The sequence below is a fragment of the Sinocyclocheilus grahami genome, unplaced genomic scaffold, assembly GCF_001515645.1.
Source record: "Sinocyclocheilus grahami isolate Dianchi unplaced genomic scaffold, SAMN03320097.WGS_v1.1 scaffold59.1, whole genome shotgun sequence".
In the NCBI taxonomy this organism is placed as follows: Eukaryota; Metazoa; Chordata; class Actinopteri; order Cypriniformes; family Cyprinidae; genus Sinocyclocheilus; species Sinocyclocheilus grahami.
In genome coordinates, this window is record NW_015505238.1 from 1306753 (window position 1) to 1331266 (window position 24514).

The 24514-nt window shown below is 36.2% G+C and overlaps 1 protein-coding gene across 1 annotated transcript; it reads left to right on the forward strand.

Annotated features, from left to right (window-relative positions):
• The first annotated feature begins 2113 nt into the window (after positions 1-2113).
• Positions 2114-7524, forward strand: LOC107584391 (ORM1-like protein 3). The gene is made up of 2 exons (XM_016270986.1): positions 2114-2333; positions 6388-7524. The coding sequence occupies exons 1-2, from the start codon at positions 2185-2187 to the stop codon at positions 6521-6523; spliced, it is 285 nt and encodes a 94-aa protein (XP_016126472.1). The 5' UTR covers positions 2114-2184; the 3' UTR covers positions 6524-7524.
• Positions 7525-24514: the final 16990 nt, after the last annotated feature.

Genomic DNA, 24514 nt, shown 5'->3' on the forward strand with positions numbered 1-24514 from the left:
AAATCTCTTTCACTATAGCGCTTTTTGTGACGTTAAGGGGGCGTGCGCCTTTTCAGGAAATTATCAACGCATCGAACGCCGATTGGGCGACATCCTCCACGTGCATCCTCCATCCATCCAATCAGTGGCTATACAGATGAATACATTTCCATCTTTCTAAAGGTGAGTTCTGAAAAATTATGACGTGAAACGATGAAGTCTTGCTGTGTTGTCACCATCTGTTTGCAGAGGAACAAAGTGTTTCAAAGCAAACATGATGAAACAAACAGATGTGTCAAGTTTCGAAAAACGGCAAGGCTACATTGCATAAGGTCTCCAGAACTGAGAGCTGCTAAATCACATCAGGCTAGAAAGTTTAACTGCTAACTTAAAGGGATAGTTCACCCAAACATGAAAATTCTGTCATCATTTACTCACCCTCATGTCGTTCCAAACCTAGTAGGGAAAAAAAATACTATGAAAGTCAATGGCAACCACCAACTGTTTGATTACCAGCAATCTTCAAAATATCTTCTTTTGCGTTCAACATAAGAAAGCAACTCATACAGGTTTGGAACGACATGAGGGTGAGTAAATGATGACAGAATTGTTATTTTTGGGTGAACTATCCCTTTAATATTAACATAGGTTAGAGGTTGCTGTTTTGCTAAAACAACACGGTACCAAAATTGTGTATAATTAAAAAAGGTACCAAAATTACCCTTAAATCAAGCTCTGAAATGTATTTTATATGAACTTCATAGGCCCAAAATATGCAAAATTATTAACATGGCATATTGACTGAACTGGAAAATGTGGTAACACTTTACAATAAGGTTAATTAGTTAACTACTTTAGTTAACATGAACTAAGAATGAACAATACTTCTACAGCATTTATTAATCTTAGTTAATGTTAATTTACTAATTTACTAATGCATTATTAAAATCAAAAGTTGTGCTTGTTAACATTAGTTAATGCACTGTGAATTACCATGAACTAACAATGAACGACTGTATTTTCATTAACTAACATTAACAAAGATTAATACATTTTGTATTGTTCATTGTTTATTCGTGTTAGTTAATACATTAACTAACATTAACTAATGGAACCTTATTGTAAAGTGTTACCGTAAATGTCCATGGTTTAATACAGTAATTTATTATACAGAACAAATTGTGCTCAAACTGTGTTTGTCCTCACTGCAAGTGAACTTATTTTTGTATAGTTTGTATATACTTTTGTAGCTGTATGGTTTTTAATACTATTTTATATTATAGTTTAATATAGTCTGTGTTGTATCTTTTTTTAAAAACGTTTTTGTAGCTTGTTTATAGTTCACCATCCATCTAATAAGGAAAGTGTCCAAGTGACCGTTGAATTTCTACATTTTTTTGCTGTGTACATCCAATAAAAGATATGTGAAGCATTTGTCCTCCTGTTTACAAGTTGGTTATTGCTATATATTTTTACTATTGTAAAGGCCTGTAGACTCTGATAACTATAAAGTTTTAATAAACTTTTTAATTCTGTGAGAATAGAAGTCCAAAGCTATAATGATAATGACAGGAACAATATATTTTGAATCACGTTCATTTCATTGAGTGATAAAAACATTGACAGCTAGTCAGAATCCACTTGACTTTTAAGAGCTTGAGCATTCGAAGTTGCAGGCAACATAACTAAATAATAAATATAACATTATCATGCATTGATGTGAATGCTAAAATGGACAGGTGTGAACAGGCCTTAACTACAGTATAAACAGTAGCATTGTTATTTCCTGTTGTCACAACCCATAACAAATCTGCAACTCATTTTGGTTAATAGTCTGCCAAGAGAAAACCATTGCGTTAGTTTCATAGTGTAAATGTAGCACAGATGCTTTCTTAAGAGCTTCTTAAGATGCAGAGGCTTAAAATAATAATTTGTTTTGTGACAGTCCCCAGCTGCAGAAACTCTGAAACGGCAACATTTTTTCTTGCTGAATTTTGGCCCGTTCTGTTGCTGACTCCAGGTTTTGTAATTTCAGCCAGTGTTGGACTAACAGAGCCATCCTGTATCGCATTTCTTAGCCGTCCTGCTCTCAAAATGGATCAGCTCTTGCTGTTGTCCTAAGAGTCTCACACCATCTGCTGATAGAGCTTTGATGAATTGTACCAAAGGCCATGATGTTCTGTGACTGTCTTTCTGCCATAGTGCATGTATATCTTCCTACACACGGTAAAAGGAACGCCGTTTGAGACTCCAGACCAAGGCAAGGCCCGGCTTCTGACCCACTGGGAACAGATGGACTATGGGGTCCAGTTCACCGCCTCTCGAAAGTTTCTCACCATCACCCCTGTTATACTGTAAGAGTGTTCGCTTTTGCTCTGTGCTGTTAGAAGCTTCGTTCTGCATGTCATGCTAATTTATCCCTTTTGGTTGTGTTCTGCACACGCACTGAGAAGGCTTTCACAGCTTGCTCTGCATGACCATGAGCAAGAGGTAGTGATGCTGATTTCCTGTGGTGTCTGCTGGCAAGGAGAGCTGGATTTAGAAACAGTTAGTCAGTCAGTCAGGTCATTTGCTCTTCTCTTTTTCTTCTCTCTCGTGTCTTCTCTCATATTGTGAGGGTGTATCTGTTGGTTACAGTGAGGAATAAGGAGGTTTGTCTTGATTTTACCGCTGTTCTTAATGTATCTTAATTAAAAGATATTTGACAAGAAAAAAAAAAGTGAGTGAGTCTTCCCTGCTGACAAAACCAGAACCAGTCTGGTTTGCTGTTCTTAGCTTGTGTAAATTGGTTTTAGATAGTCTAGCTGGATTGCTAGCCTGGCCAAACTGGTGTTTAGCAGCAGAAAAGTACTTCAAGCCCCTCTAAAACAACTAGTCTGAGAGGGCAGCTGAGATCAGCAAATCAGGTTTAAGATGTTGTTTTCAGCTGGGTTGATTATATCCTTTGAGAAGTGGATGGTGAAAAGCGGGCATTACATAGTAGCAGTGTTATTTTAGTATTATTTATATACTATTATAGTGTTAATTGATATTTCAAACTAGCTTTAATTCTTTTTTCGTTTTCATTTTAATTTTAGTTTTAGCCGCTTTTACCATATTTTCTATTCTTTTTCTATTTAGCTTTAATATTTTTTTTTAAGTAAACTCCAACTTCAATTTCAGTTAGTTGCCAAAGGCAAGTTTGTTTTTCCATCTAATATTTGTATAATGTAGATTTGCTACAAGAGTGTCTAAAAAGCTATCTGACTATTGCTTAAGTTTGCAGTAACAACTTGCTGGATGTATATTATGCTGCTTATTACACGGCTACTTGCCACATAAGTAAATAATTAGACACAAAATATTGATTGAGTTATATTTTATTAGATCTTTAAAGCTGCAGTCCGTAATTTTTTTTGGTTAAAAATGATCTGAAATCAATATTTGAGCAAGTACATAACCAGCCAGTGTTTAAAACTATCGCCTTACTTTAACCCGATTCACAACGGTTAGCTTATAATAATGTTTTCTAATTTGAGTGGTATTGGGTAGGTTTTCGCGAGAAATTCGAGCATGGCACTGCGTCATTACGTCACGTCTGTAAACATAAAGAAGTTGTTCCGGCTATTAGGCTATCGCATGTGAGGATCCTGCAGGTGGCGGATCGTTTATAGCCTCTTCTCACAGCAGCCAGAATTATTAAATGTATCATTTTGATGGCGGATTGTAATCCATAAAGGATTATGTGTTTATGAAACACATGTGAATGAAATTAAATTATATTCCAGTTATAAATGTGCTTCTGATTACAGATAGCCTGGGATTACAACGATTTGTATTTTAAAGAAAACCAGTTCGAAGGGAGCATAATTTGCTTTTTGGTAGGGGTGCACCAATTGATCGGCTATTGATCACTATCGGCCGATAATCACGTTGGGATAATTGATCGGCGGTCTCTAAAAAGGCCGATCTCCAAAAACCGATCTCAAGCTGATGACGCTGCCGTGAGAGGTTTGGCACGACATGCAGCGGCAGCGTCTCAGTCTCTGTCCGTGTACTGATGAAACATGCTACCTATCAGATTGTGCTACCAAAAATATATTTGCATTGTTTTAAGGGTAAGTTTAGGGTAAGGGTAGACATGGGTGGGTAGGTTTCGGGTAGGGGTAGTTATGGACATTTTAAAAAGCCTCAAACTACATGATTAAGATGATGGTAGCACAATCTGATGGGTCGCATTTTTCGCTATCGATTTGTGCTACCAATCTTTTTAATGGGAGGTAGCACAATCTGATGGGTCGCATTTTTCGCTATCGATTTGTGCTACCAATCTTTTTAATGGGAGGTAGCACAATCTGATGGGTCGCATTTTTCGCTATCGATTTGTGCTACCAATCTTTTTAATGGGAGGTAGCACAATCTGATGGGTCGCATTTTTCGCTATCGATTTGTGCTACCAATCTTTTTAATGGGAGGTAGCACAATCTGATGGGTCGCATTTTTCGCTATCGATTTGTGCTACCAATCTTTTTAATGGGAGGTAGCACAATCTGATGGGTCGCATTTTTCGCTATCGATTTGTGCTACCAATCTTTTTAATGGGAGGTAGCACAATCTGAGCGGGTAGCACAAATCGTCAGAACACCGGCGCGGGTGAAATAATTATAATGCTGAAGGTGAGGTACTAATATTTCTTCATTTAATAACTTATAAAGTAATTTGAAAACCTTGTGTGAGACGTAATTTCACAAATGGCATGAGTGAATCACCGTGCGCACTCTCTCTTTCTCAAAATATGCAAATGACTTCAGATCACCACATCGCGTCTGTCTAAGCGAGCTGCACGCTGCAGTTGACACAGGAATCGTCACTTGCACAATCGAGGCAGTGTCACATGGACTGACACGAAAATGTAGTAATTACACCATAAATGCATATGATTAAAGTCTACTGTGTTTCACAGTCAACACATATGGCTTTTTGGCTAGATTTAAAGGGAAAGAGCACTTTTAGATAAACAAGGCAATAATAGATCGTGGAGGTAGGAAAACAAAGTTCTTTATGAACCACAGGATTGCTTGAAATAAAGATTTAAATACAAAAGGAAAGGCAATAGAGCTGACTATTTCTGTTAATTTGTGATAACGTAAGAGAAGTCATTTAAATGTTTTGCCACTTGCTTGAGCAACTTAATATTTAAATCAAGAAGTAAATGCAAAATTAAAATGCATTGAATAATGTGTTGCTTATATTTATTGTTTAAACATGAAAATAATTGCAATGGTGAAAAAGCATTTTCAGTGACAATGTTTGGATTTGAAATCAAAATAATGGATAAATGTTGTGTTTGTGGTAAACAGCCACGGATCAGTAGCGGACTCTTGGGTGAAAGCTGCTTCCCCTCTCACAAGAGACACCTAAGAGGGGAATTCCCCCCATTTTCAAAAATGAAATTCAGGCCCTGAATAAATGTCTAAAAATCCTGAGTATCACCATAAATAGTTATAAATTATAAAAAGAAGGCTTTAAAAAGATCGGTATCGGCAGATATTGCTTTCTGTGATCGGCGATTGGTGATCGGCCTCAAAAATCCTGATCGGAGCACACCTCGCCTTTTACACCGATGAGCTTTGTAAAAATGAATGCGTTTCAGAAAGGTGGCATAGAGGAGAAACAATAATGTGGAAAATAATGTGTTTTTTGAACCTTAAACCGCATAAACACATTTCATTACACCAAATACAAAATAATGTTCTTTTTAGCAGCAGCATATGACCCCTTTAAATCCATTACAGCATTCAAAACGTTGGGAACAAGTAGAACACTTCAACAATATTACTGTAGGCCTACTATTAATACAGAAGTCCGCTGGTTTCATTTGACAGTAAATGCAGTCGATAACTGAGGTTCAAGATGATAACAGTTGCATTTGAATGAGAGAGTGTGCCGCGATGTAAATGAAGCGCCAGCCTCAAATACCTCAAATATGAGCGGTATGGCATTTGCTGATGCTAATCGGGAATAACACACAATGTTGCGGCTGATCAATCAGAATCAAGTTATCCATAGAGCTGTGTAATAGCATAATCAAATAGCCTGCAGTGATGTAAAAAGTAGGGAATTTTAATAAATAAGTATATTATATTATAAACAGTTTTTTCTTTAGAATAGCATGCACCATACTAGAAATGTTCATTAAGAAAGTAAATATACCTCTTTTTATATTGATCTGATTTTTATTGATTATAATTGTTTTTTTCGATATATGTATGAAAAGCATTCTGTTACAGCATGAAGAAACCACATCCTGTGTTTCCATTAGAAGCAGTCTTGTGCTGTGCTTGCTTGAGCAACTTCTGTAGCCTCTGCATCTGTGCATTTCATGTTGCTATCTGACATCTGACTTGTCCTTGTCCTTCCCCTCTACAGGTATTTCCTGACCAGTTTCTATACAAAGTATGACAGGGTCCTCTTCATCATCAACACCATTTCCCTGCTCACTGTGCTTATCCCCAAACTGCCTCAGTTCCACGGGGTCCGTCTCTTTGGAATTAATAAGTACTGACAAGGCTTTGATCTTCAACACGAGGATGTGTGGCCACTTACTCTGTGGGAATAAAAAAGGGGGAAATTTAGAGCGTCATTGGATGCTCTGCTGCTTTGCGGTCAAAGTGGCCGAACAATCTGCTATGGTATCACTTTTATGTTTTTTTGTATAACATTCAGTAGATACAAACACATTTGTAGAACCACCAGCAGAATGCAGTAAAAGAAGGTCTCTTGATATGTTAGGACCACCGTTATGATCTGTATTGAAACAGCATTATGTATGCCATTGGGAACCATGTGTTAGATTTCAGTCACTTTGGCATAAATGCTGTATTGATGCAATGAATCAGATGGGTCAAAATAGGCAGATTCTTAACTGTTTTGCGGGCCTATTCAGTCAGCACTTCTCAATGTTCAACACAAGGTGTTTAGAAAGAGAAAAAAGGTACTGTGTTTCTGAAGAAAGTGTACAAGGCTATTTTAGCACTGGTGCAAAAGACTGGCTTCAGTCCCATAGTTGGACAATGTCATCCTGTCCTGGTAAAACTTTTGCCAGACCTGTATTTCATGACTTTAGATTTAAAACAAAACTAGTTAAATTTTATGTATGCACAACCTGTTAAAATGTTTAAAATGTTTTTTCCAGAGCCCTAACAGTCTCAAACAGTCTCTCGCTCTTTTATAACATGCACTAAATATTGAGTAACAAAAAAGCTAGTTGGATGCATGTAAAAACCTAGAAGAGTGGCTTCTGATGGGGAGAACAGGTGCAAGGGAATATTGGATTAGATCATTTTTCCCCTAAGAGAGAAACTGCAGTTTAACTGTACATATGACCGTTGGACCCTAATATGTCTCATTGGACTCTTGTGTACAACTCCTGCACATGTCCAGGTCTGAGTGAGGATAGATTAAATGTTAATGCAGTTTACTAAGGTACAGAATATTTCTGTGAAGCATCATGAAAATGTGAATTAGATGTGTAAGTGCTTATCATTGTTTATGGCCAATCACAATGTCTGTTGTGTCTAAATGTCTAAATTTGCAAATTAAAGCAAACCTGTCTGTCACAGTACAGATCTACAGATTTTAGTTTTGACCAAATATGTAGTTTGGTCTACATGCATTTTGCCTGTGAACAGCAGTATGGACTGATGACAGGCCGTGCGATATGCATTTTGCATGACAGTACTATAATAAGCATAATTTCGAATGATTAGTAATTGTCTTAATTTTTGTACCAAAAAGTTATATTGGAATGACGTATAAACTGTGACTAACCCTGCAGACATATTCCTAGTACTTACAAAGCAAGATTATCAAAAGGTTATAAAAAAAAGACTTTTATTGTTAAATACAGCATTTCCTTACGGTCGTATTTAGTAGCAGTTTGTTATATCGGTGTCTCAGTGTGGATTTTATTTTATTTCTGCCCTCTCTTCAATGGTATGCATTACAGTCAGAACAATTGTGAAAAACCAGTAATCCTACATACATGGAGCAACGCCTTATCTAGCAGATCAGTTGACCTTGGGCTATATTTGTCCCTTATCTTAGTTTGCTTTGCCATATTCTGTGTTTTTCAACATTTTGTGAGATGCTTGTTTACTGTTGACATGATCAGTATTTACAATGGAAAATTTATTTTGCAAATAGCTTTATTACAGTCAACGATTACTTCATAATTGATTTGTTGACAGGGTACCTTTTGCAATTGTGTTTAATGCAATCGCAGATCAACATTGTGACAGGGCTGATATTATGTGAAAATCATTTTTACTGTTGAGCTCATTTGTTCATCAGCTGGGCTTCAGTTCTCATCATTTGCAGATGTTTTGTCTCTCATTCGACTGGCTTCATCAGTTGTAGCTAATGGGATGTTCCCTGAAATTACAATTCGTCCCATGATGTATTAGTACATTTACACTGCTATTTAATCATGTCTGATCTTTTGTCAGTATTTTGAGTTAATACTGTCAAGCTTTGAATCTTTATATTTTGGGAACTGTAAGAACAAGAACTCCGGTTTGTGAATTTGTTGTGTTGTGGTAATCTGAGGTGTTGCTGTACCGTGCTGCATCTGGCCTTATCAGCTGGCAGGATGTTGATGTCGGGGTTCATGCCGAGTGATATCAAAGACTTTCTTTCTCGTATAGTCAAGTCTTTTAGTTGTCTTTTAGTTGCAGCAGAGCCTTGGACAAATTGTCAGTTGTAGTACTGTTCTGCCATCTCTGTTTGACAGTTACTCCTGTTTACGTTCACACAGTGATTGTGATTGACAGCGACTCCATCGACAATTCACTAGCTGCACGGCGGGATGCTGTGCAAGGTTAAACAGCAGGGATAATCTTATCCTGTGACTGATGAAGCGTATTCATCAGTTAATGTGAAACAATGCGCAGTAATGAATGAATGAACTCTACCTGATATTTTACAATGAGCCAGATGCATGAAAACAGACATTTAAAGGGACAGTTCAGCCAAAAATAGAAATTCTATCATTTATTAACCTTCATGCCATGTCAAAAGATGATTTTCTTTCTTATGTGGAACACAAAAGGATATAAAAGTCAGTGGGGTCCAAAACAACATTGGACCCCATTAAGTTACTATATGATCCAAAAAAAAATCTTATTTTCTGATCTACATAAAAAAGCAAATCATAGAGGTGAGTAAATGCTGGCAGTATTTTCATTTTTTGGAAGAACTTTACTGAACTGGTCTATGGCTTCAAAATAGATCAAGCCAGGAAACTGGCATTGACTTCCTCTAGTTTAACGAATGAGAAAATATACCTTAAAGACAGTGACGATGTAAAGAAAGCACCACACCAGTACACTAATGTGCTACGTGAGCCAGGGCCGTGCTCTTTGGGTTGTTACCAAAAGCCAGCAACTTTTTAAACATTGACTGGGTGAGAGTCCATCAGAATGGGCGAGAGTGAGTCAGTGTCAGTTCTCCATTATTAGCAGCAGCCTGTGTAAGCTGTCTATCACCCTGTCAGCACGTCTCCCCTCAGTGAGCAGATCCATTCCAAACGTGAGCCGTTTCCTTCTTTCTACACATATTCTACAGTGGTTTACCTAGTTTTCACTAGCATAATTTCGTATGACACCCCAGACGGTATGTGTTTTTCATTTTTAAATAATGTAGGCTATGGTTTTGTGTTTATTGCTTTACAAATACAACCAGCCCTGAAAAGTCTGCACCTGTAGCATTTAAGATTATACAGTGATAAGGTTATTTGCACGAAGGGCTATTTCACTTCTGGGAATTTCTTTTATAGACTGAGAGTATCGATTAATGCATCCTGCAATTTAATGCATCCTTTCTTGATAAACATCTCCATTTATAAAAAAAAAAAAAAACCTTGCTGACCCCAGACTTTTGAACGGTAGTGTAGATGGAGTAAGTAACAGTTCGATTTTATGTTGGATCATAATAGCATGGATACTGAGAGCAGGCGTATTGGTAATTACAGTAGCTATGGTATTTACATATTAAACAAAAGGTTTTGTTTTGTACTGCACTGTAAGAAAAGAAAAAGCGAAAAATGGTCATTTCTGCCAGGACATTATTTGTTAACATCACAGTGTACCTTAAAACACAATGCATAATTTAAAATACGGGTAAAACACCTGTGAAAAAAAGAAATGCGGAAAATTCTTTCATATTAACACGTTTACAGACCTTTCTTAGAGTGTGGTAGATGTTAAAATATGAACTGTTTAATTGAAATGCTTTTGATTATCCATTTATGTAATGTCGTTAGAAATAAAAAGTGAATTCTAAAGGAAAAGGTCTTTTTTTGTGTGTCCTTTTTAGCATTCTGACATGATGTGCAGACATCTAAAATATCCGAGTTGGCCACTTGGTGTCAGCGCAGTTCATGCTATAAAATGTTACATCATTCTACAGTTTCATTTACTGAGAGCTATTAAATGTAGTTCGTGGTTACCATAGAGACAGAATTATATGGCCATTGTTAAAGATTTTCATAGTCTTCCTTTTTTTCTGTATCAGAGTATTTTCAGGAACAAAACAGGATATTGTCCCCGTCAACAGATTGTAGTCCCATCTGATCCTGTGTTGTCTTTGGTAACGTGACTTTGAAGGCCCCTGCGTCATATTCCATGGTCTTCAAAAGGCGGCCTGCCAATTATTTTTTGATTAGTTATTCTAAACCTGAATGGGTTTCTTTCTTCTGTTGAGCACGAATGATGATACTCTGTCTGAAGAATACTATGGAAGTCAATGGCTATGGCCATCAACTGTTTGGTTACCAACATTCTTCACACGTGTTCAAAAGAAGCAAGAAACTTAAACTCTTTTGGAACAGGAGGAGGGCGGGTGAAGACAGAATTTAAATTTTGAAGTGTGCTATCCCTTTAATATGGTGCTATTTGTACAACACCGAGTTTTACAAAATATGTTCCTGCTCCATCTCCACGAAGGGGTCCTTGGTCTTAAAACGCTATAGACTCCTGCGATTCTCAGTTACACTTTTGTTTTGTATTATGTACCGTTTGTTTCAGTCAGCAGGGGGCAGTACATGCCACAAGTTGACGCTAATCCAAAGTGTCATTTGCCACCTAAAAATAGGATTTGCCTGTGGATAAAGACTCTTTAGTTATTTTATTTTAGCCCAGATATTCAGGAGACATAATGAGTTTTGTTTTAGCATCTTATATTCATTGCTGTTGTTATAAGTAATATTTTGTCATCTGTTTACTATGTAACATTTTGAAACGGTATCGAGCCTAATGCAAGTCTCTGTGGTCTTTCATTTGAAGGCCGCTTTATCTTCCGCCACCTGTAGCTTTCATTCTGTCTTTTATTCTGTCCTCAAAACCTCTATGTCCTTGAATTCTTTCATTCTTTCCATTTCTCTCTCTCTGTCAGATTCTACCCATCAGTTCAGTCAGCTGGATGGGAACATGGCTTAAATCTGTGCACAGGGAACCCCATGGGTTTTAAAATATTCCTCACTTTCCTCTGCAGTGCGTTGGCATTTGAAGTTGCTCGTCTTCCTACAGAAATGTGATCTCTGTGATTTAAAAGTGCTCACTTTGAAAGAAAGCGCATGTTTATAAAAAAAAAATCAGCTTTCAAAGCTCAGGATGTGAAATATAGATGCTCTGTGGTGTCTTATAGTTGTTTGTGCTTGCGTAGATGTTCTTTTTCCCTGAAACCGAACCTTGGGTAGGGGGATTACATTTACACATATTTAAATAACCCAACAAATGAGGACTATGTGAGGTTTGTGGCCCCCAGTGTTTCAGGGCACACAGGAGACTCGGACACCACGGTCATGTCCCACGATCCAAAAAATAGAACTACTAAAGTGGAGGTTGCACTGAATTATAGATATAAATAGAGTTGCCCCTGTTTAGGTGCATTAAACATGAAGAATTGGTTCCTCCAGGATCTGCTTGATGGAGAGGACAAGCATTGCTATGGAGAGAGGCCTAAAAACTTGGTTTTAAAGTAGGGAAGCACTCTCAGTGGATATGTTCAGTCTTTGGCTTTGACAACCATGTGACTCTCAAGGTGCGTTCATATTAGTGACATTTTGGAGACAAAAAGGTCCAATAGTGTAACGATGTATGAAGCACAGCTCACACAGAAGACACTTTCAAACCAAGCATCTTTCTGTTGGTAAACATGGTGAATTCCTATTGAAGCCTTTATCCATTATCCTGTTACTGTTTTCATTTTACAGATAAAATCCAATGATAAAGTGCAGATTTCATTAATGTTTAAAGTTGATCACGCAAAAATGCTGTGCTGTCCAGTCCAGCAGAATGCTGCTTTGTTTTAAAGTCACTTCTGTGTGAACTGTGATTTATTCATCACTACCATTTTTTTGTAAAAAAATTTTGTACATCTTGCTAATGTAATCTTGATGGGAGCAGCTCTGTACAGCGACTAAATCTAAAACTCTTCATCTCTGTTGAGTTATCAAATCTCCACATGAAAACACGCAACACACGTGCAATGCACATTGACTCTTGTGGCATCAGTTGTGTTACAAAATGCAGTTATCACTTTGGAAAATAACTAGTTTAACTGTATTTAGCACTCTAAAACAGGACTGACAACTGAATTTAGCTGCTAAATGAAATAAGCGTTAAATATTCCAATGTCCATGATTGATATATAGCCTGTAAAATAAGCTTTGTACTACGTTTTGCTTTCATTCATATTTGTGTTTCACAACCTGTTTTCACCTAATACAGTTGGCCTGATAACTTCTTCAAATGTAAGCACAGCTGTTTTTACACAAGTTAGACTTTTATTCGCAGCTCTGAACTGACCACATTTGACCTCAGGCTAACCACAGTGAAGCTAACAAAGATGACAAAGATGAATTTGTTTAATATCTGAGGGATATCATTAATACCAGGTGTTATCACTGGCACAAATGTTGAGGTTTACTTTTAATAACTTTATATTATGAAACATTAATCATGTCACGTATGCACATTCAAAAACGATTTAATAGTGCATCTGGTTTGCAACCGAGATGTGTTTTCACAGAAAATATTACAGGATTACAGCTTATGTCCCTGCAAAAATAAGTCAATTATAGCTCTGATTAAGTACACATTAAGGGCAAATTAGCATCCCAAGCACAAGGGATTAGCATGTCAAATGTTTATCAGACATCTCAAATGCTTAATCAGATAGTTTTCAGACTGCTTAGAATCATAAATAATGCCACTGCCCATTAGAGCAGATAATGCAGACTTCCGCTCTAAATCTTCAGCACACACACACACACACACACACACACACACACACACACACGGACTCTGTATGTTTGTCTGTGAAGCAGTGGTGTGATTAATGTAGTTGAACTCAATTTTATTTTCATTTCTGTTCATTTATTGATTTATAATAATAGTAATAATAAATATAACAATGCTATTTAATTATTATTAAATATTACACATTCATATTTTATAAACAAATTAAGTTAATTAATTATTTTCAATAGTACAATTCATATCCATAATATTGCTTTCTCAAGTGAACAAGGTGGTCTCATCTGAATCGGGAGAGAAATATGCACAGATCAAGTGCTGTAATAACTGCACAAAATGTAAAAACAACACGTAATGTAATAAGTATTACATTATTATTGTAATAAAATGTTCATAATAATTTTCTCAAAACGTAATAAAATCTTGAGCTCATAATGTAATAACAATTATTACATTATGAGAAATGTATTACATTATAAACTCACCAAAAATATTGTCAAAATATTCTGGGTTCCAGAATTCTGATGTTGTTAGAACACATCAGAGAAAGGAGAACAAACAACTAAAATATGAATATGAATTATAAATTAGTATAATCAGTGTAGGTACAGTGGGGCAAAAAAGTATTTAGTCAGCCACCAATTGTGTAAGTTCTCCCACTTAAAAAGATGAGAGAGGCCTGTAATTTTCATCATAGGTATACCTCAACTATGAGAGACAAAATGAGAAAAAAAAATCCAGAAAATCACATTGTAGGATTTTTAAAGAATTAATTGGTAAATTCCTCGGTAAAATAAGTATTTGGTCACCTACAAACAAGCAAGATTTCTGGCTCTCACAGACCTGTAACAACTTCTTTAAGAGGCTCCTCTGTCCTCCACTCGGTACCTGTATTAATGGCATCTGTTTGAACTCGTTATCAGTATAAAAGACACCTGTCCACAACCTCAAACAGTCACACTCCAAACTCCACCATGGCCAAGACCAAAGAGCTGTCAAAGAACACCAGAAACAAAATTGTAGACCTGCACCAGGCTGGGAAGACTGAATCTGCAATAGGTAAGCAGCTTGGTGTGAAGAAATCAACTGTGGGAGCAATTATTAGAAAATGGAAGACATACAAGACCACTGATAATCTCCCTCGATCTGGGGCAAAAATCCCAGAACCACACGGGGGGACCTACTGAATGACCTGCAGAGAGCTAAAGTAACAAAGGCTACCATCAGTAACACACTGCGCCGCCAGGGACTCAAATCCTGCAGTGCCAGACGTGTCCCCCTGCTTAAGCCAGTACATGTCCAGGCCCATCTGAAGTTTGCTAGAGAGCATTTGGATGATCCAGAAAAGGATTGGGAGAATGTCATATGGTCAGATGAAACCAAAATAGAAATTTTTGGTAAAAACTCAACTTGTGAAGACTTGTTAAATATAATTCTATTAAACTGCTACAGTAATAGTATTATAGTTAAGAATAAGCCAAAGAAAATTTTCTTTTTGTGTTATGTGAAGCAAGGGCATAGGTTTTGATTTTGACATTGGTGGGAACATAAAGTATAAGCAGCTCAGTATAAGGGACAGTCAAAATATTTGTGCTGTTATTTAGCCTATGTGTATTATTTATATATATATTATATACAGGTGCATCTAAAAAAAATTGAATATCATGAAAAAGTTTTTTTTGTAACTTATTTCAAAAAGTGAAACTTTCATATATTCCTGATTCATTACATGTAAAGTAAAACATTTAATAAAAAGTAAAACATTTAGAGCTTACAACTCATGAAAGTCAAAAGAGGGTAAGTCACAGAAGGTCATTACTGAAAGGGGTGGCTGTTCACAGAGCGCTGTATCAAAGCATATTAAATGCAAAGTTGACTGGAAGGAGGATAAATACTGTCAAGCAAAGCTGATTCAAACACTTGAGAGAGTGGACTGAAGCTGGAGTCAGTGCATCAAGAGTCACCACGCTCAGATGTCTTCAGGAAAAGGGCTACCAAGCATCTTACCTGGGCTATGGAGAAAAAGAACTGGACTGTTGCTCAGTGGTCCAAAGTCCTCTTTTCAGATAAAAGTACATTTTGCATTTCATTTGGAAATCAAGGTCTGGAAGACTGGAGAGGCACAGAATCCAAGCTGCTTGAAGTCCAGTGTGAAGTTTCTAAAATCAGTGATGATTTGGGGTACTGTGCCGTCTGCTGGTTGTTGTTCCATTGTGTTTTATTAAGTCCAAAGTCAATGCAACCAAGATATTTTGGAGCACTTTATGCTTTCATCTGCTGACAAGCTTTATGGAGATGCTGATTTCCTTTTCCAGCAGGACTTAGCACCTGCCCACAGTGTCAAAACCACTTCCAAGTGGTTTGCTGACCATGATATTACTGTGCTTGATTGGCTAGCCAACATGCCTGACCTGAACCCCATAAGGAATCAATGGGATATTTTCAATAGAAAGATGAGAAACAGTCGATCCAACAATCCAGACGAGCTGAAGGCTCAGTAGTGCCTCAGCAGTGCCACAGGCTGATCACTTCCATGCCACACCTCACTGATGCTGGAGTTTGTGCTAAAGGAGCCCCGACCAAGAATTGAGTGCATAAATGAACATATTTAAAGAACTTGAACTTTTCTGTTTTGCAAATCCTTTTTTTGATTGATCTTAGGAAATATTCTGATATTTTGAGATACTGGATTTTTGACTTTCATGAGCTGTAAAATCTAATCATCAAAATTAAAACTAAAAAAACTTTAGAAATGTTTTACTTTACATGTAATGAATCTAGAATATGTGAAAGTTTCACGTTTTGAAATGTTACAAAATAAATGAACTTTTTCACAATATTCTAATTTTTGAGATGCACCTGTATTGTTATCATCCTTGACGTGAACAGACCTTTAGTTGTGTTGTATCCCAAAACTGAGAGATTTTTTTTCTGGTGTAGTCAAGAACATCTAGCAGACAGAGGAAAAGGGATGACGAAGATGAGGAGGAAGATGAGGATGATTTGGAGGAAGTGACTGATGATGAGCATTAAAATATTTTCTTTGCCATTTCATCAAATAATTTCAGGCAGTGACATTCCTGAACTGTATTTAAGAGTGTTTGAATGGAAATGAGTGATATTATAAAATGAATTTGCATCACCAGCAATAAATGTGATGTAATGATAGCTCAGTTATGTTAGGTAAAGGTGAGTGCGTGATTAGATGTTTGGTCTCTTGTAAATCATATGCTATAAAATTATATATATACTGAAAAACACCTTCAAAGAGAGTTACTTTTTTTATGATTTTAAATCATCCTGTGTGTGTGTGTGTGTGTGTGTCATCTTACCTGGGCTATGGAGAAAAAGAACTGGACTGTTGCTCAGTGGTCCAAAGTCCTCTTTTCAGATAAAAGTACATTTTGCATTTCATTTGGAAATCAAGGTCTGGAAGACTGGAGAGGCACAGAATCCAAGCTGCTTGAAGTCCAGTGTGAAGTTTCTAAAATCAGTGATGATTTGGGGTACTGTGCCGTCTGCTGGTTGTTGTTCCATTGTGTTTTATTAAGTCCAAAGTCAATGCAACCAAGATATTTTGGAGCACTTTATGCTTTCATCTGCTGACAAGCTTTATGGAGATGCTGATTTCCTTTTCCAGCAGGACTTAGCACCTGCCCACAGTGTCAAAACCACTTCCAAGTGGTTTGCTGACCATGATATTACTGTGCTTGATTGGCTAGCCAACATGCCTGAACTGAACCCCATATGAAATCTATGGGATATTTTCAAGAGAAAGATGAGAAACAGTGGATCCAACGATCCAGTCGAGCTGAAGGCTGAAGGCTCAATAGTGCCTCAGCAGTCCACAGGCTGATCGCTTCCATGCCACTCCTCACTGATGCTGTCATTTGTGCTAAAGGAGCCCTGACCAAGTATTGAGTGCATAAATGAACATACTTTAAAGAACTTGTCTTGTGTTGAAACTTTTCTGTTTTGCAAATCCTTTTTTTGATTGATCTTAGGAAATATTCTGATATTTTGAGATACTGGATTTTTGACTTTCATGAGCTGTAAAATCTAATCATCAAAATTAAAACTAAAAAAACTTTAGAAATGTTTTACTTTACATGTAATGAATCTAGAATATGTGAAAGTTTCACTTTTTGAAATAAGTAAAAAAAAAAATATTTTCACAATATTCTCATTTTTTGAGATGCACCTGTGTATGTATATATATAAATATATATATATATATATATATAATATATATATATATATATATATATAAATAAAAAAAGAGATATCGATATAGAGATAAATGCCAAAATGAATCTCAGACATGAACATTGAAGCTTTGCTTAATCTTTTCATGTACAAATTAATTCTAAAAAGAAATATATATTTCTGTGTGTGTATACACAAATAAATTAATTTGAAAAGGAAATATATATTTCTTTTTAGAATTAATTTGTACATGAATGGATTAAGCAAAGCAAATATGTTCACGTCTGAGATTCATTTTAGCATTTATATAGAATAACTAAACTATAGCTGAACTTTAGTGAGGGGACATTGTTCCTCTTTGCATCATGAAAAAAACCCTTTTATTAAAATTCTGAATGCATTACAGCCTAGAATGCATGCAAAAAGTGCTCCCTTTATAATTTCAAATGCACTGAGTCATTCATCTCAGTTCTTTGGATCAATGGATGTGTTGGTGATTGGCTACACTACAAATGTTGTAAATAGAAACATCTGATGCTTTCCAGAGCACAAATGCAAATATGCACAGAAGAGTTAGCCAAATATGTTATTATTACAGTTTCATCTAAGTGTGCTCTTGTAGCACCCTAAACTGGGTGTGACACAATAAACTACTTTCTGTATGGATTTAATCTGGAATGATGGAACAGTTGGCAGTCCTACTTTGTATGTTTTAAACACTTAGACTATGTTCTTACTTTGGCCTTGCATAAAATGCACGTCCTTGAAAGAGCGCAGTTTGCTGACGTATTTACTTCAACTTCTCAGGTAATGTCTGTGGTATGATGACAACGACAGTGGTTACATATAGAAATACATTTTAATTGTTTGATCATAATATTGCTAGGAACAACTCAGTTGCACCTCTACTAAATTCTGCGTCCTTGAATTGAAGGCATTTTTTATGAACAAATTTGGAAAAAACAAATAAAAGTTTCCAAAGTCTATATATTATAGATTATATTATAGTTATAACATGAATGTACATCAGAGGATATGTCGAAAAATAAAGTACAACTTACAATCACGCATCATTTCTGTGCCTATTAGCTGTTTCAAACATTGAAATCATCAGTATAACAGCCTGTGAAGAATGTATCAGTTATGTGACATTTACCTCTGGAAGATAAAAGCGTAATCATATCACCAAAATTATAAATACATTAGCCTAGACATTTGTGTAGCATATAAACAAGTTTTTATAACAACCGTTTATATTCAAAAATTCTAAATATATTTGCTTCATAAAACATTTTATTTGCGTCAAAGCAGCTAAAAATGATGAAGCACATCATGATCACAAAATTAGTAAGCTTTTTATAAAAAATAAAAGATCACAGTGTTGCCTAATAAGCCTAATTTTCTTTTAATGTAATAGGCCTAGCTTATTTTACAGAAAACTATTATTACGTTTTGTGCTCAAATTTATTATATTGAAAGATAATTATTTTATTGTAAACATTTAATTATGTGCTGGTATTACTTTATGAACTGTGATTACATTATAAGTTGCCACAGTGTGTTCATAATGTAATACATTTCTCATACAATAACCTATTACATTATGTGAAAAATTGTTATTACATTGAAAAATTATTATTACATTATGAGCTCAAGATTTTATTACGTTTTGAGAAAATTATTACATTATGAAAATTTTATTACAATTATAATGTAATACTTATTACATTATGTGCAGTTCTTACATTATGAGTTGCTACATGGCTGTTTACAAGCGAAAACAGTCCACAACAGTTCTAAACAAATATGTCTTGAGATTTGATGTGAGAGGACAACAGGGGATGGATTGTTATGGCCAGAAGTGATGATTAAACATTAAAACACCTTCATGGATTCGTTTCTTGCAGCTTTTTATTCATAAGACTGGTGGACTGGAGTCATGTAAATTGCTTGCGGATTATTGTGATATTTTTATCAGCTGTTTGGACTCTCATTCACTGCAGAGGATCTATTGGTGAGAAAGTGATAAACTCATCCACATCTTGGATGGCCTGAGTACATTTTCAGTAAATGCTGATTTTTGGGTGAGCTATTCCTTTGCATTCTCTTTTTCTCCTTGGTGGAATTCTGTTATTTTCAAATTGTATGTTTTGTTTTTTTATTAATACATTTTTATTACCACGTGCATTTCCCCCTTTCCCTTTCCCTTTAAATTTTTGGTTTATTTGTATTGTAATTTAAGGAATACTTCAAACCATTTGTCCTATGTAGGGCCACAGGCAGTCTATCCCAACCGAAGGCAGGTAATTAAGAGTGATAATTTTGTCATATTGATTCACAAGGTAGTTGCCGCTGATTGCTGTCTGTCTTTTGAAAAATGCACTCTCATGTAGACCCAGTGAACTCAGACTCCTTGTTCACACATGTGTAGACAGGCAATCAAAACACATGTTCACTCCATGTTCTCTTGATAATCACTCTCAGGGAAGACTCTTGTACTCTCTTTAAGAGATCACATTAGCCTTACGTACAGTTAGATTGATTTTCAAGGCTTTTAGTGTTGAAATGAGACAAGCACCATGACAGGCACCAGTTTTCCAGTATTGGGACATGTCTTGTGTGTTTCACCTCTGCCAGAAGGTCTAATTGATTCCGAGTCGAAGTCTCCAGGCCTACATCAATATAATCTAGCTGAGATTTTCACTAACTCGTTAGATAAATTACCTTTAGTCTATATACAGTTCTGCGTGTGATATAAAGTATTTTACTGCTTGTGTAATTTAACATAGCTAAAATACTTGCATCTGTATAAATATTGAAACGGTTGCATTTAAAAGCAAAGGGTTTCATTACATTTGGCTCATCCTGATCAAAATTTTTCAAGAGTATTTATATTGGTTTTTGAATTGTATTGGGCTTTTACAATGTCTTTGTACCACTGAAGTAAAGGTGAATGTGGCCTGTGGGACTTTGGCGAGTCGTACATTAAAATCAAAAGGTGATTTTTGAAATCTCTCCCAAATGGAAACCTGGTGATCACAGGGCTTTTTATTGAGGTTAACAAGGCACTTCTAATGCCCTTCATGCCTTTACATCTGCACTTTCGAGAATTTCATTATTTCATCTCCAGGGTGGCATATGAAAAGGTAAAGTGTGGGACTGAGAGACATAGAGATAGTGATGTGTTATATGGGGAGGGAAGTAGCTCATCATCTGCTGTGTTATCTGCATTAGTTTATCTGCACAGTTATACAATGTGTTTTTACTCCATTTCCATGCACCACTGCATGTCTGATTTCATGCTTAACCAGAATTACCCAGCAGCTTCTGATGACTCTAAACCAATGGAGTGAGCTGTCGCTATACACCTACAACAATCCGTCCATCTTTTTGTTGTCATTTGGTGAAAAACTATTTGAAAAAGATGGTGTTCAATTCAAGTGTTTTGACTAAGACCTCGAGCTTACCTTTACTCTGTGCTCAGATCTAATGTCTGTCAGTTTGAGGATTGTTAGATGTTAGAGTCACATGACGGTTGCTCCAAATAGGGCTCCAGATGGCTCCCTTTATACCAAAGGAACAATGACAGTGTTTGCTTAGGAATGGCAGATCATAAAGTGCAAAAAGGTCTGTATGAGCACAGCATACTCTGTTACATGAACCTTCCCCCTCTCCTATAAGATCTCAGCTGCCTCAGATCAACCTATGGCAAAGCAATGCATTAGGTGTCTTTATTTATGTGCAACATTGGAACAGATAGGGAGCCTGTCACATCTCATTAAGCAGGAGAAATACTCTGTCTCTGCTTGCGGTTGACTAATATGCCTCAGTGTACTAAGGCTCTCAATTTGTAGCTAATAGCTGTTGCTAATTCAAAACTGCAGAAGACCTAATGATGTGCTATATCGGTTGATCATCGTTTACAAGGCAGAATTAATTCACGTCACAACTTATTCTTTGAGTTAGTATCGTTTGGCACCCTTTATTCATTTAAGTGCTAAGTGACAGGCAGTTTAGTAGCTTTCAGTTCATTCATTTATAAATGTTATGTTACTGACAGTAGTAACAGTATCTATTGTCAAAATATGTATTTCCTGTAACAAGTATCAATTTTCCAACATCACTATTTTTTGCAGAGTCGTGCATATGAACTGTCATATGAATCAATTTGTTTAGTTTAAAAACCAATCAGTGAATTGCTTTTTTAACTGAATGAACTGATACGAGTTCTTAGCACATCAAAGTCCAGTTTGATAGATTTAATTTGTTAAAATGATCAAAAAATAATTCATATGCAACTGTTTCTCACAATAATTTCAACTAAACTTAAGTAGTTTAGTTTTAGTGTTTAGTATTTACCAAATTTACCAGTTGAGGTTTAAAGCTGTTACTGTGATTGAGACTGTCATTGTTTTTGAGCCAAGTGTTTTTTGGACAGTTGGATTTTTTAAATTTAGTTTTTGAAAAAAGTAATCAGTAATATTGTGAAATATTATACATTTTTAAATAACTTTTTTCTATTTTAATATATTTTAGAATGTAATTTATTTTCAGTAGGAACTTTAGTCTTCTGTGTCACATGATCCTTCATAAATCATTCTAATATGCTGATTAAAAAAAATCTTATTATTATCAATGTTAAAAACAGTTGCACTGCTTAATATTTTTATGGAAAACCTGATACAAATTTTTTTCAAGATTGTTTGATGAATAGAAAGTTTAAAAAAATGACATTTATTTTTTGTAACAACGTAAAAATTCTTCACTTTTGATCAGTTGAATGCAGCCTAATAAAAGTACAATGAATCAATCAGTCAATAAATAATATATGGCATCTTTTGACTTTCTTATATTTAAAAAATATATTGCCTCCTTGAATAACATTTTTTGCCATAAATTGGTAACTGTCTAGAGGGGTAGTTTTTAAGTATCATTAAGCTACATCATAAAGCTTCAATTGTAACAGTGTTCCCAACTATAGTGACAAGGAAACTTGTGTGCTATTTGTGGAGCTAAGCTAATGACTTTGCATGAAAGTATTCAATACCTGCAACAAAACTCCCCAGCACCAGCCCTGAGTCATAAGAGGGGTCGTCCGTCTGGTCTCCCTGCATGTATCACCCTGACAGTCGGAGCCGAGCTTGCATTTGCAGTCCCATTAGTGGTAATTCACAGGCATATTTCATAGGGCATGGAGGAGGATGGATAGCTCATATTAAGGGCTGTGGACGGGAGGTGCGTATGTGTGTGTCTGTGCGTCAGACTTTAGGGGGCTCTTTCCTCATTTGCTTCGGAGGGCACCTGCCTCAAGAGAGAAGTACTTCTCAATGAGTGCTGAAAAGTAATGCTCACAAGGGCTTACATTGATTAGCTGTTCACGCAAAATATCTCCAGACTCATTAACGGCCCTCTCTTCATATAAGTGGTGCCATTTGCAAGGCAGAATCCACACTGACATGGCACTGCCCCTGTATTTGAGTAGGGTGGCTGGCAGACTCGGGTCTCAGATTTTAAAAGCTTGTGAGCATTTTTCAAAGGGTGCTGACAGATCATTATGTCATACTCTAAAGATAAATTGAGAATTTGGTGGTACTAAGCGAAAGAATGATCTTAACGCTGGGTTTGGCTTTGTTAGGTTAAACCATTCGTTTAATGTCCACTTGTTCATAAAACAAGCTCCAGAGTCCTTTTTATTCAATGATCTTGTGAAGTGCACAATGAGAATCAGATATTTGTGATACCTTCCTCCTAACTCTGATGTACTGTGGTGTAAAAAAAATCTTTTCATTGCTTTTATTTTAAATGTTATAATACGAATTTCACACATTTTGTATGTTTATTTATTTATTTGTTTATTATTTTAATTTATTTATTCATTATTTTGAGCCTGATGATCATGTTCTCCATTATGATTTGAGAATGATCCAAAAAGCATCTGTGCTTCATAGGAAAAAGACGTCTGACTATATTATTTGTAATCAAAATGTCTTAATGCATTCTTTAGTTAAAACAACCAAGCCAAACTCATTGGAAAAACATGATATTTCTGCAAAATATTACGTTGCTTCTTGCACGTTTTTTGACAATTTCAAAGAAAATTTCCAGTGAGTGGCACACGTTTTTTGTGCATGAAAAAACATGTTTTTTTGTTTTGTTTTTTGTTTGTTTATTTCTGAAAAGGGGAAGTCGTGGCCTAATGGTTAGAGAGTCGGACTCGTAACCCAAAGGTTCAATACCACGACTGAGGTGCCCTTGAGCAAGGCACCGAACCCCCAACTGCTCCCCGGGCGCCGCAGCAAAAAATGGCTGCCCACTGCTCTGGGTGTGTGTTCACGGTATGTGTGTTCACTGCTGTGTGTGTGCACTTTGGATGGGATAAATGCAGAGCACTAATTCCTAGCATGGGTCACCATACTTGGCCACATGTCACTTAAAAAAAAATAAAAAAAAATAGATGAACGTCAATCTGGCAATGCTTTATTACTTTGATTGTTGTACGTATCACAGCAGTTTAGAAATGAAATGTCCTGTTAGTGAGGCTAAATCTTAATGCCCTATTGTGTTCGGAATAATATACCAAACCCTACCCTAAACCTAACTGACAGAGTTAACCAAATCAAACGGTCTCTAGACTGCGACCAGGGCTGGACAATAATTCAATATCAATATGTGTCGCGATATAATTTTTTTTCAATAACAGTGATATGATTTTTAAACACATTTCCGATATTTCGGTATACATTACCAGTGTTCCCCATACATTGATTTATTTGTGGCGTTTGACTTCATTGAATAAACATGAGCACTGCACGTTTCAAAATCAAAACAGGTCGCGGTTGTTTTATATGCATGTATCTCTGAAGGGAACCAACTGTCTTCAGAAAAGTTTCGATGGCATTTTCATTTTATCTGATAAAGAAGCGTTCATGAGCGGAGCTGATTTGATTGCAGCCATTACTGGAGAAACCGCTAGTTCTACCGTTCTCAAAGCGCCTCCTGCTGGCAGACAATCAGTTTGTATTTTCAATCAGCCC